The sequence below is a fragment of the Schistocerca piceifrons genome, chromosome 4, assembly GCF_021461385.2.
Source record: "Schistocerca piceifrons isolate TAMUIC-IGC-003096 chromosome 4, iqSchPice1.1, whole genome shotgun sequence".
Classification (NCBI taxonomy): domain Eukaryota; kingdom Metazoa; phylum Arthropoda; class Insecta; order Orthoptera; family Acrididae; genus Schistocerca; species Schistocerca piceifrons.
Window position 1 is genome coordinate 2,434,950 of NC_060141.1, and position 20,697 is coordinate 2,455,646.

At 42.6% G+C, this 20,697-nt stretch overlaps 1 protein-coding gene across 1 annotated transcript in view; it reads right to left on the bottom strand.

Moving 5' to 3' along the window:
* Window positions 1-13,039: 13,039 nt before the first annotated feature.
* LOC124794839 (cytochrome P450 9e2-like) overlaps window positions 13,040-20,697 on the bottom strand; it is a 51,643-nt gene continuing 43,985 nt past the window's right edge. Inside the window, exon 4 of the mRNA XM_047258504.1 lies at window positions 13,040-13,206. Coding sequence (XP_047114460.1) covers window positions 13,040-13,206 — 167 coding nt within the window. The remainder of the gene's footprint in view (window positions 13,207-20,697) is intronic.

A 20,697-nucleotide genomic window follows, 5' to 3' on the forward strand; every position in this document is an offset into this window, starting at 1 on the left:
GGCCTGTCCCCCAGGACGTGGAGTGGTGCGAGGTACGCGCCAAGTGGTTAGTGTGCGACTGCGCAGGCCGCTGCTCACCTTTACTGCCGACCACTGCTACCCTTCTCTCCACTCCCGGGGCTGCACTTCTCCATACATGACTCTGCACGTAACTGTAGCAATTGCACTGTCCACACTGCTTCTGCAGCAGTATATGAAGCTTTCTGGATCTAGATCGTTCTTTTTGTAGGACAACCAATCCTGAAACTAAGATTCTCAACAATAAATCACAAACAGGCCATACCCTCGCCAGAAATTTGAATCTTAAGTTTCAAGCCACGTGGGAAATATCATTTACAATTCCATCACTGTCGAAAAACCATCAAATGAACGCAACAGAAGGGGAAATGCACGACCAGATTAGTTGGCTTGACTCATGAAATCTTATTGATTGGTCATGCATATTACTGTAAAGCCCATACATCTAATTTAGAACTAAATGTAGAAAACTCTTTTGAAACGTGATCAGTTGTGAATAATAAATTAATATGTGAAATGACTGATTAAATCCTATAGGACTGATAACGTTGAGGAAAACAGAGTATTATAGTTTAAACCGAAGTAAGTACTTGCTGAATATTATTCACTTGTGTGAATGATGGCCTTACATATTGCACATTCAAATAAAAACAATTCAACACTAATTACTGCATACAATGCGAGCAGATCATCGAGTACAAAAAAGGGTGCAAGTGGAGTTCTTTTAAGTGCACATTAATACACGAAAATCAACACCAGACAGTCAATTTCCAAAACTACAGCTTCTCACTACGAGTCATCCTAAGTAACCACTAAGAAAAACATACAAGTCCATCACAAGCGAATAAAAATTATACGGCAGCAAAAACTGTAATGCATAGCTGCCTCGACTTCCGTAAAAAAATTTAAAGTTTCAAAAGCCGCGCAAGATCAGTAAAAAAAACATACAAATAATGTGATTACAATAAATGTGTAACTCGCGCTCGCAAAAATTATTCCAAGCCGACGAACAGTTAACGAACGTAATAGTAACCCACGTGGCTGCTGGGCAACAAAGCCCGCTCCACAAAAGGACAGTCAGCGACCACTCACCACCAAACGACGACCAAAAGACACAAATGCGCGGACTACAGCACACCATTTAAACTTTTCAGTGACCGCACATATTATTGAACCTATGTTAAGCGCATGCATAATGAACACTATTGTGACTGTACAGCTTCTTTGGGAACATACGAGTACATGTGGCGTAAATGCCGAAATAAAATAAATCTCTTTTATCAACTCGCCGAAAATCAAAGTTATAAGCTGTTCACAAGTTCTATATCAGCTCGAAAGATTTACTGCACGAAAAGATTTACCCACACATTGCACAGTACAAACAGTTCAGTGGGCCCCATAAATGCCGTTTGGCTACGTTTCGTCTATGGAACGCAAGCTCACATTCGCCTTACTTACTCGTTCGGCATCACAGAGGCATAATTTACAATATTATTATCACTACATACTAAAAAAGAAACCAATATAATTCTACACTATACTAGAAATGTTTTTGAGCCACTCTATGGCTGAGTCACTGAGTCTATGTATGTCCATGAGTTCACCACCATAGCCATACACTTTGCACACGAGTAGATGGTCCATTGCTGTATTTCACCGCACTCACATACAGCGCTGTCTGCCAGGCCCTACTTGTTCATCAGGTGTTTACATCTCCCAACACTCGTTCTGACCCGGTTTAGAGCTGTCCACACTCTTCTTGGTAGGTTGAAGCCATCAATCTTCTTGTTCGGATCGTGTACTAAATTTTTGTTCTTAAATTCACTTGCCGACCATACTTTGTTCCAGGCCGTTCTCGGTTCAAAGGGTTGTAGTTCTTCGCCGATTTTCCAAAAAGGTGATCTGGATTTAAGCCTGTTTGTCGGTGTCAGATCTTGGTGGATAGGGAGGTCCGGGTTGTCTATAATTTTCCTGTAGGTTTTTAGGGCTAGCTGTGATCGCCTGATTTCTGGAGTCTCTATGTTCGCTAGTACAGGAAGCCATGCACAGGGGATGGTCCTGAGTGTTCCCGAGATTATTCGCATTGTCTCCCTCAGCTGGACATCCACTTTAGATACGTGTGCACTTCTCCTCCAGACTGGTGAACAGTATTCAGCTACACTGTAGACAAGGGCTAGTGCTGAAGTTCTCAAAGTGCTCGCTCCACATCCCCATGTTGTTCCAGCCAGTTTCGAAAGGATAGCATTGCGGGATTTTAGTTTTTGCTTTGTGTCTTCGAGGTGTGAGCTGTACGTTAGGGTCCGGTCTAGTTTCACTCCCAAATATTTAGGTTTATCCTCATGTCTTATGCTTTGGCCATTCGAAGAGATCTGTAATTTTCTGTGTGTCTCTCTGTTGTTGAGGTGCATTATGGTGCTGGTTGTTTTGTTGGGGTTGGGAAGTAGGTGCCACTTGGAGTGATAGGTGTTCAGGACTTCAAGGTCTGCATTCAGTGTTTCGTCGAGATCGTTGTAGTTCTTACTCTGATATGCGATGGCCAGGTCGTCTGCATATGCAAATTTGCGTGATTTAGTTTCTGGCAAGTCAGCTATATATAGACTGAAGAGAGCGGGTGCTAGTGCCGAACCCTGTGGCAGACCATTATTCAGAACCATGCTCTTACTGTTCGTACCATGGCGTGAGACCTTGATTTTCCTGTTCGTTAGTATGTTCTTGAGTAGTTTGTGAGTCTGCTTGCAGTTTATGATTCTAGTTAGCTTAAGCAGTAACCCTTCAATCCATACTGTGTCGTAAGCTGATGTGAGGTCTATGAGGACCAGGCCAGTTTTCATCTTGTTCTGGAAGCCTTTCTCAATATAGGTTGTGAGGGACAGCACTTGATCGCAGCAGTTTCTACCTGCTCGGAAACCCGCTTGGTATGTTGGGAGGTTGGCTTCGATGTATGGAGTTAATCTAGTCAGCAATATTCTCTCGAATAATTTATAGGAGGTACATAGCAGGTATATTGGTCTGTAATTCCTAGGATTGTCTCCAGTCTTTCCGGGTTTCAGCACTGCGATGACTTTTGCTTCTTCCATTCCTTATGCACAACCCCCGTGCTTATGCATTCCGTACAAAGTCTGGCCAGCCACCTTCTTCCTAAAGTTCCCAATTCCTTTAAGAATTCTGGTAGGATGTTGTCGGGTCCGGCTGCTTTTCCTGTCTTCATTTGCTTCAAGGCCTGGGATATCTCTTCTGTCTCCACTTCTTTTACAATGCCCATGTTGGTTGGGTTATTAAGCAATAAACTGCTTAGCTCTTGGGAAGTTTCTCTCTTTTCGGCTGTTTTTAGCTGGATTTTGGAGGTCTGCTTCGGGACAGCTGCAATCTCAGATGCGCTGGTTCCAAGAGTCGGCCTGTTAGGCGCTGTGGCACCGCCTAATTTCCTCAGCAGGCCCCAGCTCCTCCTGCTGGAGTGGGTAAAATCTAGATTTCCCATCGCCTCCTTCCATCTACTCCTACGTTCCCCATTCATGGCGTTGATCAGTTGGTCTGCACTCTCCTGGTCCCCAGTCTTCTCATATTCCTCCAGTAGTGTTTCACACTCTTTCGTCCAGCAGGGGGTGTATTCCTTTCTCGATCCTCGTGGAATTGCATTTAGGGCCGCCTTTTGTAGACATTATACAGTGTCATCTCTTCACATTCGCCGAAATGTACCTAATGTTCCACAAAAGTATTTAATATAAATGTAGGCAGGATTTGCTATGCAGAAAATGACGTACACGCTCATTTATTTTTTAAAGCTTCACAAATTCGTTTTATTTCCAATAAGAACACAGAAAAATCGAGAGTCGTAGTTCAAAATAAATTAGTCTCGCAGCCCAGGCGAATTTCTTAAGGTGTTGGAGGCGGCTGAATAAACCATGATTAATTGCGTGAGTTATCTCAAACCATAAATTCCACATTGGCTAGGACAGAAACCTTCTATGAGTAGCTTGTATCACATGCGACCCGAAAAATAACAAGTCTATCACATGCCAAAAAATTTTTATGTCTGAAAGTAGGAACTCTCAATAACTCAGACACGCAAACTAGCGGCTGTTTCGCCGCTTATCAGATAAAACTTTCTCGAAACACACACTAACACAGCCTTACCGCTTCCAACGGCGTCCGAACACAAGCTCCCTTTTAAAATGCCGCTGTTCACCAGGGAACCTCGGTCAAGCACAACTGAAGTCAGTTAACTATTGAACATTAAAATTGCTGAAATTCTTAATTTTAACCTTTTATACACATATGATACATCAGATCATAGGGTATTTTTCCGCTAAATACTATGCTGTTACCAGTTTTCTTTTATCTTCCATAGTTTATTTACAAATAATAGTTTCTATGGTTTTCCTCCACTTTCGGATTTATAATTGTTAATATTAAGAAACGATTTAAATTACACATTAAATAATTTCCTGTACACCTCAAGTTTGCAGTACTGCCACTAGTTTTAATGTTTATCAATTTATTTAGTAATTCTCATTTAAATATGTGAATAATTTCAGTAACTATACTATCAGAGTCCGATAAAGTTCTACGTGATGTATCCGCAGACAGCTCATTCCTAGCAATCTCGTAATTCGTTGCCGAGATATTCACTTTTCCAGTTCAGGAATCATTTATAGCATTTAACTTACAATAGCTTATAAACTAATGTGGATATCGAACGCCTGTCTTCACGGTCGTACTCATTCATCTTTTCCGCTTCAAATGAATCTACTGGCTCTTCAGTGACACGTATGTTTCAATATTTTGTTAATTTTGGGGTGAGCTTTAATTTTCCACAGGACGCGAAAAGCGGCCATGAGAGAGGAGCAGCCATTCTGCTGGCTGACGGACGTGTTTCCCCGGTCACGTGATCGCCTTAGCGGCCTGTGGAAGTCCTGAGACAGCCCGCCCCACCTGTGTGAAGACGGCCCTCCACGTGATCCTCCTCTCAAGCTGACGTCAGCTGTCCACACGATTGTGACTCTATCTCAGCCGCCGCCTGTACGTCCGCAGTAGCGTGTTTGTGATTGAATAAAATGTCTCTTCCCTTTGCAATAGGCTGTCACATTACACCATTCATATCTAAAACTAATTACACCTACACATAAAATAGTACAATACAGTTAAAATTGTTGTGATCATTTTGCGATCTCTTGTTAAAGGGGGACTACAGCATCAGACAGGTAGGTTATCAACAAAACCCATGAAGCATGGCTGCATGGAATTTTAGAAAATGACTGTAAATTACATAAATTACAACTGCAAATTATAGGACTTGTTTGAAGAACAAGTGTCCGGCTCTTTAGCTGCAATCTCTATTATTTTCATAACAGTTCACGCCTCCATAGTGGTTCTACATTGTTTTGTTAATTGTTAGCTACATATCTAAACAATGAAAGCCTGTCAGACAGTAAACTGTGCATTCGCATCCAGTAGAAAGATTAGTTAAGTATCTAGAAAACTCACGAGGAACTCTGTGCCGCCTTCATACTACGTGTAACTGTGTAGGATTTATAGTAGTGACACATTTGCTTGTATACTTTCAATAAACCCATATTTATTTACACGTTTGCATGATTTCAAAAGCAGTTTGTTGTAGCGTTGGTTTACATTGTCAGTTTTCATTTGAAACTTCATTTAATAAGATCTCTACAGTGGTCCAGTTGAATTATTTTTATAATCCATCATAGTTAAAACAGTTGTAATTTTCGTAATATTTGTCGTAGAATCATGCTTGAAGATGCAACGAACTCGTCCCATTGTCGCGATTTTTCTGGTGTACCTGGTGTTCATGTATCATATCTGTAGGTTCTGTAACGTAGTTTTTTAAAATATGATATTCATCTTTCACTTAGTCCATCTTGGCGGCCACTGAGCCGTCTCCATCCTTTAGTCAAACATGCGCGCTTCCACCTCACTGAAAACACCGCACTCTGTCGCCAGGTACCATGTGTCGCTCGCCCCGTCAGGTAGCGGCCGCGAACTGTCAGAGCTCTCACCTGAGCCTCTCTTTCTGCAGGCCAGCTTCTGGTAGCGTAACGTTCCATGTTGACGATGAGCTCCTCATACATTGAGATAAACTCGGAAATTTGCAGCTGACTGCGTGGTCGGAGAAGACGTAGCACCAATCACCATTGATACCTATTCGATTGACTGTCGGTCTGAAGGAGGAGATAACAATCTTTGTCACTACAATGATGTGTAGGTACACTTAGGTGTACTTTAATGACGCTTGCGCGCAGGTCTCTCAACTTCCTCTTGCGGCTCCTTCAGCTCAGCAACGAATGGCGTAGTAGCCAGCAGGCCGTTGTGCTACTTTGTGGAGGGATGGATTTTCCTTTCCTCCAGCTATTCTGCACAATGTCAGTTTTCTTTCGCATAACTTGGTAAGCAAATAACACTAGATGAACTGGACATTTCGTGTACATAAGCCACTTTCTTAGAATTTCTGCATGTTGTCAGAGCGTTACATGCCGAAGCGATGTTTCCGAAGTGCTTTTTAACATATGAAGTATCTGTAATGTAAGACCGTAACCACACACATAACTCGGTTTTAATAAATTGTGGAAACTAATACTAGCTAAATATGGTAGTAAATGCTGCCACCAGTTGCAATCTACTGTTGTTCACCAATATAATACTTTTGCTATGAGTGATATCTTTACTTCTGATTCTGCCTTAACGTCACATATTTTCGTAATCGTGATATCTTTCTAATTAAAACTCATGAACTCCAAGGCGTTTATTATTTGAAAACACTGCCGTCTGACGCTATATACAGTGGATGACTCTGCTTGTAGAGTCCGATTGCTGACGTAGGAAGTTTCAGTCTTCCAACAATTCACTGTAAAGTTTATCGAAGAGCGAAAAACTTCAAAAACTTCTATCTTCACACTCGAGAACACATTCTGACACTTCGTGTTCCGTTGTCAATTCCCGGTGTCATTTCAGCTGGCATGTCTTCAGGAGAAATGAGCGGAGAAGTTCTCTTGTTTAATTGGATGTGATTCCAATCTGCCGAGCCAGCAAAATTTCTGAGAGTGTGTTTTACAGATCCTATGATCCATTTTCTCCCAGTGAGAACCTGCAAAGGACGTAATCAACATTTTAAAGCAACTAGGTTTTCTGTAGAGATTTGAGGCTTCATTTTCAACTCTTGAGTACCTAGGAGAAAAATGGTCGAGTATTTACTTAACTTAATATATCTTATATTCTGTCAGTCCAAAAAGTTTCGTGACTGAATTAATAAAAAAAGAGAAAACTTAAGATAGCGCTTTTAACGCCCAGGTGTACTTCATATATCCTGCATCCTGTTAGTCCAAAAAGTTCCGTGACTCGATTAATAAAAAAAAGAGAAAAGTTAAGTAGCGGATTTAAACCCTCGGGTGTTCTACATAGTGGAACGCACAGAACATTCATGCAATCGTATAAAACTGTTGTTTATCTCGCGCGAAACATTTTGCTTGAATGTCGGTTATGTTGACAACGCGTTGAGCCTTCGTTGGATTTCTGCACTGTCGTTTTGTGGTTGTTTCGTTCTGATAACACCAAATCTTGTCAGCTGTGATAACTTTTTCCAGAAAATAATTATCCTTGTTTTGCATTTCAGTCAAGTAGTGGCAACCGTCCACATGTCGTAGGTGTATGGGACGAACTTTGTGCATACTTTTCTCGTCTTTAAAACATTGCGAAAAATGGCTTCTTGCTTCATTACTATTTCTGACGACAACGTTCACATTACAAGCGCACGTCTACTACTTAACACAGAACTAACTGGTCGAATGCACGTATGTTGTTTACAGTTACTACTTCAAGCTGCCACTGCTGTTTCTGCACTGACGTCGTTTGTACGCCAGGAATAAAATCAGTCTCTCAATTCTTTGGACAGACGGTGTATGGCTGGGCTGAGCAAGTGCCCTAGATCCAGATTGTTAAGGTTTACAATTCTCCAAAACACGCTACTTTTCGATGTCGCACTCAATGATGGCTGCTGGTTACAGTACTGGACGACTGTGGTGCTGAACAGGCACAGCTTGGAAAACTCTCACTAGGCAGATCCATGCACGGTCAATGTCCCTGAGTTGATCGCCATTTGGCACAACCGTCGGAGCACGTGGTAGCTTATAAAGCATTAAAAACGTGAAAAGCAGTAGCCGACACGTTACGCAGAAGTTTCCTACCATTTATATATCGATTTCTTACGTGAGCTCTATTCATACAGGTAAATACACTCCTGGAAATGGAAAAAAGAACACATTGACACCGGTGTGTCAGACCCACCATACTTGCTCCGGACACTGCGAGAGGGCTGTACAAGCAATGATCACACGCACGGCACAGCGGACACACCAGGAACCGCGGTGTTGGCCGTCGAATGGCGCTAGCTGCGCAGCATTTGTGCACCGCCGCCGTCAGTGTCAGCCAATTTGCCGTGGCATACGGAGCTCCATCGCAGTCTTTAACACTGGTAGCATGCCGCGACAGCGTGGACGTGAACCGTATGTGCAGTTGACGGACTTTGAGCGAGGGCGTATAGTGGGCATGCGGGAGGCCGGGTGGACGTACCGCCGAATTGCTCAACACGTGGGGCGTGAGGTCTCCACAGTACATCGATGTTGTCGCCAGTGGTCGGCGGAAGGTGCACGTGCCCGTCGACCTGGGACCGGACCGCAGCGACGCACGGATGCACGCCAAGACCGTAGGATCCTACGCAGTGCCGTAGGGGACCGCACCGCCACTTCCCAGCAAATTAGGTTCACTGTTGCTCCTGGGGTATCGGCGAGGACCATTCGCAACCGTCTCCATGAAGCTGGGCTACGGTCCCGCACACCGTTAGGCCGTCTTCCGCTGACGCCCCAACATTGTGCAGCCCGCCTCCAGTGGTGTCGCGACAGGCGTGAATGGAGGGACGAATGGAGACGTGTCGTCTTCAGCGCTGAGAGTCGCTTCTGCCTTGGTGCCAATGATGGTCGTATGCGTGTTTGGCGCCGTGCAGGTGAGCGCCACAATCAGGACTGCATACGACCGAGGCACACACGGCCAACACCCGGCATCATGGTGTGGGAAGCGATCTCCTACACTGGCCGTACACCACTGGTGATCGTCGAGGGGACACTGAATAGTGCACGGTACATCCAAACCGTCATCGAATCCATCGTTCTACCATTCCTAGACCGGCAAGGGAACTTGCTGTTCCAACAGGACAATGCACGTCCGCATGTATCCCGTGCCACCCAACGTGCTCTAGAAGGTGTAAGTCAACTACCCTGGCCAGCAAGATCTCCGGATCTGTCCCCCATTGAGCATGTTTGGGACTGGATGAAGCGTCGTCTCACGCGGTCTGCACGTCCAGCACGAACGCTGGTCCAACTGAGGCGCCAGGTGGAAATGGCATGGCAAGCTGTTCCACAGGACTACATCCAGCATCTCTACGATCGTCTCCATGGGAGAATAGCAGCCTGCATTGCTGCGAAAGGTGGATATACACTGTACTAGTGCCGACATTGTGCATGCTCTGTTGCCTGTGTCTATGTGCCTGTGGTTCTGTCAGTGTGATCATGTGATGTATCTGACCCCAGGAATGTGTCAATAAAGTTTCCCGTTCCTGGGACAATGAATTCACGGTGTTCTTATTTCAATTTCCAGGAGTGTAGTAATGAAAAATAGCGGTGTTAAATATAGCAAACTGGAAACTCTCCTCTTCATGTACTAAGCAACACTATTCTCTTACGCAGGAGATACATAGAATGGAACGAAGTCAAACGAAAAAGTAAGGAAAAAGTAATAAAGATGTAAGTCAAGATTAAACACACTCTGCCACCAAAATAAAATCTATTGCAACACATCATTTGATTAGTTTGTGACGTGGTAGCTTGCATAAATACGTGCAGTGAAATACGGTTGTATTAAATTCTTGCTGTGTATTCAGAGACAATTAGTATTTTACCGAAGGTGTCATACTTTTTTTCATTCGAAATGCCAACAATTAGCACCGCATTTGGGAAACGAATATGCAGGTTTCAACGTTTTCAGTCCACGTAGCTCCGAGGAAGAATAGGCTGTGGCCTTCTTGAAGGAATCATCCACAGAAATCTAAACTAGGGTAACGAGGATCTGAAGGCTGTTCCTCACGATTACAAACCTCACTGCTAATCCCACATCACACTTCTTTGATCTACATGTGATTAAAGTATGTGGGTTATTACAGGATATCTTAAGCCGAAAGCCATTGACAAACTAAGTATCCGAACTTCAACCGCACCACTAGAGATGCGAACTGTTTGCAAATGCAGAATAATAATATATGGAACACAATAAATGATGCCTATGAGCAGCTATTAACCACTCACAGATTCTGAAGTCCGGAAGAAACTTCCTCAACAGTACAACTTCTGTAGACACCGTACTTCATCTAGACTCGAGATATGGCGAGCTAGGCTGAGCAACCTGCCTCGGTTGGTATTTCCTAGAGAAACTCTACCAGCTAATGAAAAGCGGAGCTAAGTCCCTACACAGATTAAGGAGCACAGTGAGAAAGACAGAAGTATTTCGTGCAACACGTAATCTTTCCAGCGTCCGAACCACTCTCTGTAACCGCAGAGAGCTACGAACTAGACAGCACCAGTACTTGCTGTCCATAGGTGTTCACTGAAAGCCCTTCTTCGTCCCAGAGAAGGGAGGAATTTCCGAGCTCAACCAGTTTAGTAATTTTCAGAGGCTGAGGTTGTAAGTGTTCATTTTTTCTTTAGCTTTTTTCTTGATACTGTTTACTTACTCTGGTGCATTTATAAATCGTATCAGTCTGCGTTCTCTTCTTTCATCAGAAAAACATAATTTGTGTGGCTGCTATATGCACAGGTTTTGACACAAACTAAAAGGAGACTTCTAGAATTTGACGGATGAGATTTTCCATTCTTTGCTAACTGCGATCTTTGTTTAAAATTATTGTGGGTGATGAACTAAGTTTTTCGTTTCGTCGTCCACTCTAAAATCTTGGAGAAAAGGTCGCAAATGTAGCTTAAGAATTTTCTTTTACATTTCTGTGTTTGTAATCTTGGTTTGTAAAAGGTTTTTCGTATGCAGTATTAACCATTAGAGACAAAACAACGGAGATGGAAAATTAACAGACACACACATATTTCTATACAAACAAGCGATAATTTATTAATGAGATAATGTAGCGTGAACACTTGAACAATCTTGAACAACTACTCGTAAGCATCTACAAGTTTATATGTGTAAAATAATTTTGAAAATGCATTTCATGCGATAACAGCTGAAAGGGGCTTGTTGCTACTTATTACAATATAGTACTAGAAGTAATATAGTTGTAAACAAAAAATATAGCCACGTTTACTCATGCGTGATGTGTATCATATTTATTGCGTGAAACGACTTCAGTTATCAATACCATTTACAAAAATCTTACGACAATTTAATATGACTGAAGTTTTCATGGAGAACAAAGCGTCGTGCATGTAGTGTATTATAATAGGCTGAAGACAAGCACTTATAATCAGTAATCGTTTATCAAAGCTATGTTGCATGATACTAACATATCTGCCAACGTAATATCGAATTTACCAAATCGCGTTCGAAATATTCTATAATTCGCGTTGACTTACATCGTCGCATTGCCTCCGTTGCATGTTCATCGACAACTAACCGTCTTGAACAATAGTTACTACGACATTCTGCACGACAATGCATGTGGGTGGATGAATATTAGCATCCATCCTCTGACAGACAACAGATAACTATTCATGTCTGGGGTTGGTGATAACAGAATGGCAGATCAAACACCTTTCAGCCTTCTATTTCCCAAACTGTTATGTTATTTGGCTATTAGTTTCGACGATTTACGACGCCAGCTTCTGACCCCTTGATAGACGTGTAGGATGATTCCAACCTCGGTTCCGGTCAAAATAGGGGCCAGACTAGTATCTGTAGATTTCTGCTTGACACAGTGTTCACGTCAACCATCATCACATTGGATGATGGTTAGAGTGATCGCTATATCGAGCAGAATCTACAGGTATCAATGTGGCCCTATAACCGATGCTGTAATCTTTCCACACGTCGATAAAGGGGGCAGAAGCTGGCGTAGTAAATCCTCGAAACTGGTAGCCAAATAAAATAACAGTTTGGGAATTAGGTGTTGGATTTGACATTCTGTGCTGCACAGCCGAGTGCTGTACCCATGGACATACACAGAGACTTTGTGATAATAGTCGCTCCTTCTTATCCCACTGACATTTATCCCAAAACTAGTGTAGCCGGCCGCGGTGACCGAGCGGTTCTATGCGCTTCAGTCCGAAACCGCGCGACTGCTACGGTCGCAGGTTCGAATCCTGCCTCGGGCATGGACGTGTGTGATGTGCTTAGATTAGTTACGTTGAAGTAGTCAGTCCCCTAGAACTTAGAACTACTTAAACCTAACTAACCTAAGGACATCACACACATCCATGCCCGAGGCAGGATTCGAACCTGCGACCGTAGCGGTCGCTCAGTTCCAGACTGTAGCGCCGAGAACGGCTCGGCCACTCCTCTGTTATTCCATACGGTTGTTTACGCCCTGAAGTAATATAAATAAAAGCGTATAGGTTCACTTTCTGGAGGGACGTCAAAGTGTCACTCATTACACTAGAAGCGTGCTTAATCACTCGTGCATCAAATTCTATCCGCTAAGAAAAACACTAAATGGCCTCGTTAAATCCTATAAAGTCTAGCTGAGATCTTGAATCATGTCATATAATCTACTTAAATTGGTAGTATGGTATATAAGATAAACAGAGCAAGTGAACAAAAGTAACAGAATAATATTATGGAGGCTACAGACAAAAGCACACTTAAAACGACACACTTGCACTTAAAACAGTAGCATAGCTCTTTGTGACGTAGTAACCGTTTTGCTCTGACACGTATGATTTCACAGGCACAGTACGTTTTACAAGTGCGTGTAACGTTGTGTGGTGAGGAGCGGCTGGGGCGCTGGCTCAGACCCTCAGACCCTGCTTCGAATCCCGAGCCAGGCGCCGCCTTTGACGGAGAGCGTGGCGCTGTCCGGCTGGAGTCTGAGCGGCACCGGCGTCTCGGCGACCGCCTGGAGGCTGAACCTGGACAGCAGCTGGACCAGCACCGCCTTGGACTCCATCAGCGCGAACCTCTGGGCTGCAAAGGCGTAAGTCAGCAGTGGACTACACGGAGACTCTATAGGCGAGCAAAGAGAGGGCAGTGATAGGAAACCAGTTTCGATGGAAAAAGTCAAACAGAAACACCATGAAGGAAGTAACGCAATGTGACAACAGCAAGGCCGCGAAAGATAGTACAACGTCTTTCACAGTCCTGGTTCGCTTCTCGAGTCCAGCGGTGCTGGGGCAACGTCGACAGATCGACAACGTCTGCTGGGAAAAAAAATGTTCAAATGTGTTTGAATTCGTAATGGACCAAACTGCTTAGGTCATCGGTCCCTAGACTTGCACACTACTTAAACTAACTTACGCTAAGGACAACACAAACACCCATGCCCGAGGGAGGACTCGAACCTCCAGCGGGAGGGGCCCCGCAGTCCGTGACATGGCGCCTCGAACAACTGTAACGTTCCCTGGCATTCTCACAATTTATTTGTAACATATACGCCGATCTGGGCAAGTCGTATATACATCGTAATTATTCAACCAAAGATATTACTGAATGTGGTATAAAATATGTTTGTTATTTTCATTATATTTTTATTGTAATATTTCTCTGTATTTAGGATAGGAATTTTTCTGTATTTTTTATGTGAATGTAAAACGTGTCAGTATTTGCGGTATCAGCGATATAAAAATTTGCCAGAAATCAATTTACAAAGAAATGTTAATAGTCGCGCCGCTGTTTATCTTTGCGTGTGGAGACTCTCTGTCGCGTGGAGGACAGAGTAGCTTGAGTGAGGAAAGAGGGAGGAAGTGTCAGTTGGCCGCTCTAGCAGACGCGATGTGCAGCTATGCTCGCGCCCATTAGACGCGCCTGATTCGTTAACCCGTATTGTGGGCACTGTAACGTTCTCTGGCATTTTCACAGTTTATTTGTGACATGTGCGCCGATCTGGGCGAGTTGTGTATCCATCGTGGTTGTTCAGCAGAGTTAAGACGTTATCGAGGTAGGACGCTGTGGAGAAGCTTTTAACGAATTTATAGACTTCTCTTGTCTCTGTCTGGACTTAGCCGCCATTAGATGAAGAGTTACGAATTAATGTGAGTTGACTTGTTGTTTGTGCGAAATATATCAGTATTTATCAAAAGTGTGAATTATTATGTAAATTAGCTTGCCCACGTCATCTATAAATCAAATGAGTAGTGAAGTAGGTTTGATCAGTGATAAATGTCGGCTTGGCAGTAATTAAAACATTTTCTGCTGATAGAGATAATCTTGTGTTCTATGGCTAGTGCCGGGATAAACTTCAGTAAAAAATATTTAACAAAAAAAAAAACCACTGCATCTGGAAAGTGTATGCCAAGGCCGAATGATTTAAAGGACTCAGTTCTCAACCAAATATTACTATCCGGTTAATATGAGTGCACGTAATATTTTTCTTTAAATGTACGTAATCCTTAAGACATTTTGTTTTACCACAATAAATTAAGAGAGTGGTTCTACAACAAGGTTCGCACGACAGTAAATTAAGTTAAAAGCAAAAGATAAAATTTAATATTTCTTTAACGACATTTCATAATCAATAGCATTCCATTATTTGACGGAGAGGCGAAATTGCCACATATGGCGCCCAGCGTGGGGCCCGAATATGCAGTGGCCACTAAATACCCGTGAGATAACTAGGGAATTAATATAGTCGAACTTTGTTGGAGAACATTTAATAATTTTTTCATGTATTGTATGTATTGCGTGTAGTAATACCTGTGTATGATTTTTTGCATGAGAACACTATGTATCCGGAGCAAGCTGAAGAAGAGAGCTCATTATTTTGAAAAATTAATAACCTTCCACAATATCAGGGGGCAGCTGCACCCAAGATAGATCACCAAAAGGTAAAGCTACAGTGTAGTTGTCCTGTGGGTAGTAAAGTAGCCTCAGTGCAGTGTTCTCGGATCATTAGTGGTGTGCTTGTTGTTAGTATTTTGTTTTAAAATAACAGGACACTTAAGTAGTTAGTCATTGTAGTATATAGTAAGTGTGTATTAGTTAATGTCCATTTCTTGTGTGATTATGTCAGTGAAACCTGAGTGTTAGGATATTTAGTTCAGATTTTATTTCCTTTGCTTACTATGGTTAAATTGCGTAGTCAGAAAGATATCAACATGGATAAAGAGCAACAGTCAGTCAGTAGTGATACCGAGTTGGAAAGTGGGACACAAAGTAATATTAGTGACGTAGTTCAGGAAGTACAATGTGAGAATCTGGGGGCAGAAGGGCAAGAAATGTTGCCACTGCCACCCAGTAATTCAGTTGATAGTGAAAATACTGTGCCCACCGCAAGCACTGGACACGGACCAGAGAGTGGTGTGATGTCAGAAGTGCAATCATTAAGAGTTATGTTCGAGCGCATGCTCAATTTCCAAGCTGAATTTGTACAAATGCAAGCAGAACGGGACCAGAGATTGGTAGCTGAATTTGCCTGTATGCAAGCAGAACGCGATAAAGAACGTGATGCTAAACAAGCAGAGCGTGACCGACGCCTGCGAGAGAGGGACTTGCAGTTGATGCAAACTTTAGAAGTTATGCAAGGTGACATTGTCAGCTTGAAACAAAAATATGAAACCATGCCCCAAACGATGCAAGAATTAAGCGAAAGACTAGATAGTATTCAAGTGGCTAATGCCAATATCGCAGAGGAAGTCAGTGTCCTGACTAATAGGGTCGAACAACTAGAACTTAACACAACTCACGTAATTGAGAACAAAGTGATCGAACATGTGCACAAAGTAGAACGTAACTTCACAAAGGAATTAGATGAGAAAGTGCACGCCGCAATTGAGGCCAGAGAGGTGGACTCAACTACGGATGTGCAAAATCTTAAAAAGATAGTGCAAAAGGACATTCCGCTGTGGCAGCGGAGTGTGGACCGCCGTCTTGCCGAAATGGAGCTAAGCCTGCGGCAAGACGATGCGCAGGCGTATGTCACGCCAGCCACGTCCAACAATGATAGGCATATAAATACTGCAGTAAAAAATTGCGACTGCGAGACAGAACAGGCAACCAATGTAAGCGGAACAAATAAATGTCATTCTAAAGTAGTAATTGAAGAAAGTCTGATTAGGAATCGACAGTTTCAGATCTTTACAACGGAGAAGAAATCTGTTCACCCTGTAGTGTTTATCAAGGGATTTAGAAACATTTTGCCTAGCGTTTGGAGTCATACCCAGAAAATACAGTTTGTTATGTCTTACATACAAGGAGATGCTGCATTATGGGCAACCGAAGCAGCTGACAGTTGTGATACATATGAGCAATTCGAAAAGGCATTCTTGGCCAAATATTGGTCAACATGTATTCAGGAGAGATTACGGAAGGAAGTATATAATCCAGAGCCGTATTCTCCACGACTAGGCAATTTGCGAAAATATTTTGAGAAGTACATTAATAAGACCCGTTACTGGGACGAACAGATTTCATCTCGGGATTTGATCAGACTTTTGAAATCACACTTGCCGATACATGTAAAGGAAAAGCTTATACACGTGCCCGAAAATGATATGGAACATTTCTTGTCTGTTCTGGACTCAATTGACCTGATTCAGGAGGACGTTAAGGCAGCCTCTGAACAGGCTAGAAGTAACGGAAACGGTTATAGAAATGGTAGAAATAACACGCCCCCAACCAGTAATGGAAACGGCGGAGGTAATAATAGGAGACAAGAGTATGCACAAAACGGAAATAGAGGTAGAGACCGGAACGGCAATAGTCAGCCGGTGAATAATGACCGGAAGAGGAGGTTCGATGACCGGTATGAAACAGGCCCACCAAGCAATTATAGATGGAAAAATGCCGGGGGGCCGTACAACACTAATACTTATAATGATGCAAACCGAACTTGGCCACAGAACCAGAGGCCCAGTCCGGACCGGCAAAACAGTGATAACCGACCGCCACCACAAAATGCGCCAATTGCGCAGCCGTGGCGGCCGACGCAACACAACGTGCACATAGTGGAGGTCAGTGACACAGAGCAGTCACGCCCATCCACTAGCAATAATTCAACAAACTAGATGCAGCCGAGATACGCTCTCCATCGTCGGCTGAGGTTTGGAGTGAGAGCAGCCCGACACAAAACAAAACACCGAACAAAATCTATATCCTTAGGTATAATGACGGGGTACAGATGGGAGATGAATTAATAACTGAACCATCCACGTGCATAAAGGAACACAAAGACAAAGTACAAGTGATAATAGAAATTAAAATTAACAATATTGATGTGCAAGCGGTCGTAGATACAGGTGCTACTGTTAGTGTCATGAGTATGGACTTATTCAAGGTACTGGGGAAGGAAAGGCGTATGCTGACTTTTCCCGTGAATAATTGTAGAGTCACTGGAGCCATAAGTGCACAGCGACAAATAATTAAACTCCAAGTGCGGGTAGAGATGTATATAGGGGAAGAAGCCATAGCGAGCTCATTCCTGGTAGTAAAGGGTTTAAAGGTAGCCTGCATTTTGGGGGTAGATTTTTTGAGAGAAAGGGACGCAATAATCGACCTTTCTCGGGGAAAATTAAGTTTGATGAATGCTGGTAGGAGAATAGAATTGTCGATGCTCAGATCAGAAGAGGTACCTGTACCTAATTGTAACGCTATTAATATCAAATGTAGGAATCAGTCGATACTACAATTAGACAATCATTGTCCAGGACAGAATCTCTATTATCCTGACGTACAAGGTGATCAATTAAAAGCGAATATGGACGTATTAGTGAACAAAGTGTCACAGTCCGAAAATTTAAATTCAATGCAACAGCAGGAATTAGTACAGTTATTATCTAATTATGCAGATGTATTTTCTGAACGACCAGGAGTTGTTAAGGGATATCAATACAAGATCGAGGTAAAGCCTCACAAAACTTACTGTCGAGCCTCATACTCCATTCCTTGGTCCAAGAAGGAAATAGTAGTTAAAGAAATAAGAAAACTAATCGAGTGGGGAATAATAGAACCGTCTTTGTCCCCTTATAGTAGTCCATTTCTTGGCACATTCCTTTCTATTATGTGTATGTATGTATGTATGTGTAGCTGTCAGATTGACAGATCCGAACCCAGAACAATATCAGTAATATAAGGCCCTGAGAACTTTATTATCTCACCAGTATTATAAAAAAAAAAAAAAAAAAAAAAAAAAAAAATAATGCACCCAGTAGTGACCCGAGGGCACCACGGGAGGCAACCTTGTTGTAAAGTTATGGAATGTGAAGTTACTCACAAAAAAAAAAAAAAAAAAAAAAAAAGCTTCAATTGAAGCATGTGCAGATTCAGTCAATAAGAAAGAGCTAGCTAGATACAGTCCAAGTAAATTTTTGCCTACAGAGACTACACTGTAGTTACGTAGGACGTTGATAGTAAAGTGTGACATGTGAACAAAGGAGTTATTGAACAATATGCCTGAATCCGGCTGGAATGCACAAATATAATCTAATCGAACACGAATATAGATGACTTTGGGCAAACTAATACGAATTTTGAATATTTGTTACCATGTACGCAAATCTCACACCCTGGTAAAGAGTTACGAATGTGCTGTTACAAACAAAATTGAGCAGCGGACATTGTAAATAGAAATAAAGGAACTTTAACAAAAGTGCAGTATTGTGCGGCAGAGACAGACAGTGACTGTTAAACCTGCAGCAATACGTCACGGAGTAGTGGTGTATAAGTAATAACTGTATCATCGCCGTGTGTGCAAGTGGATAGGGAACTAGCACAACACGAACAGTGAACCGATAACGGACGGTGGATAAACTTAGTGTCAAATTTTAACTCTTTGTGTGTCAAGGGACGCTAGGAAAGCGCATTGACTACAAAAATACATTTTGATTTTGTCCTAAGGTGAAAACTTGTGTGTGACTAATGACAAGTCATGACATGGTGAAGAATATTGTGTGCCCATAAAAGTGTTACTGTGACAACGAAACATTGTGCAAACCAGACTAGTGAAGGCCTACTGAGTAATAACTACCACTAACTGTGTGCGTTCTTTCCCACAGCAGGAAATAAGGATAGTATACTGTTTGTGAACTTGTTGCATGTTTCCTGGAGCACCGCGAGAGGACGTCGCACGGGCGAGCTGATATCCAACGCGCATCCGGCTACATCAGCTATGCAGCGGCCACAGCAGCCCGTAGCAGACCAGACAGCCACGCCCCTCCGCGCCGTAGCTGTCAACGATGGGGGCAGTGGCCTACACGGAGTCAGCGCGCCGCGCCGAGCGCCGCCCAACAATCACTCCGCACCGGTCACCAAATACATTATTGACTTTGTGAAATGTTCACATAAACTGAATAACATGTTAATGACTTCATTTTGATAAACATTGAACATGTGTATGTGACTGTGATATTGTGTAATTGTGTAACCTCGTTTGTGACAAACTGCAAATTTAATTCAAATGAATAACTGGTAAAAGGACAATACTGACTATAAACCAACTGGGATGGCTGGGCTCCGGCACAGTTTTGCCCAGGTTTCCTGATTGCCTACGCCCAAATGGGGGAGCCATGAACTTATATAACCCTGGGACTAAATGAAAGAGCCATTCCATAAAACATACAGAAGTGTAAAGAACGTTACTGGCACCATTGTGTCAAAGTGTAAAACTTCTTTGCCAAATGCTGCCAGGGGGCAATGTAACGTTCCCTGGCATTCTCACAATTTATTTGTAACATATACGCCGATCTGGGCAAGTCGTATATACATCGTAATTATTCAACCAAAGATATTACTGAATGTGGTATAAAATATGTTTGTTATTTTCATTATATTTTTATTGTAATATTTCTCTGTATTTAGGATAGGAATTTTTCTGTATTTTTTATGTGAATGTAAAACGTGTCAGTATTTGCGGTATCAGCGATATAAAAATTTGCCAGAAATCAATTTACAAAGAAATGTTAATAGTCGCGCCGCTGTTTATCTTTGCGTGTGGAGACTCTCTGTCGCGTGGAGGACAGAGTAGCTTGAGTGAGGAAAGAGGGAGGAAGTGTCAGTTGGCCGCTCTAGCAGACGCGATGTGCAGCTGTGCTCGCGCCCATTAGACGCGCCTGATTCGTTAACCCGTATTGTGGGCACTGTAACGTTCTCTGGCATTTTCACAGTTTATTTGTGACATGTGCGCCGATCTGGGCGAGTTGTGTATCCATCGTGGTTGTTCAGCAGAGTTAAGACGTTATCGAGGTAGGACGCTGTGGAGAAGCTTTTAACGAATTTATAGACTTCTCTTGTCTCTGTCTGGACTTAGCCGCCATTAGATGAAGAGTTACGAATTAATGTGAGTTGACTTGTTGTTTGTGCGAAATATATCAGTATTTATCAAAAGTGTGAATTATTATGTAAATTAGCTTGCCCACGTCATCTATAAATCAAATGAGTAGTGAAGTAGGTTTGATCAGTGATAAATGTCGGCTTGGCAGTAATTAAAACATTTTCTGCTGATAGAGATAATCTTGTGTTCTATGGCTA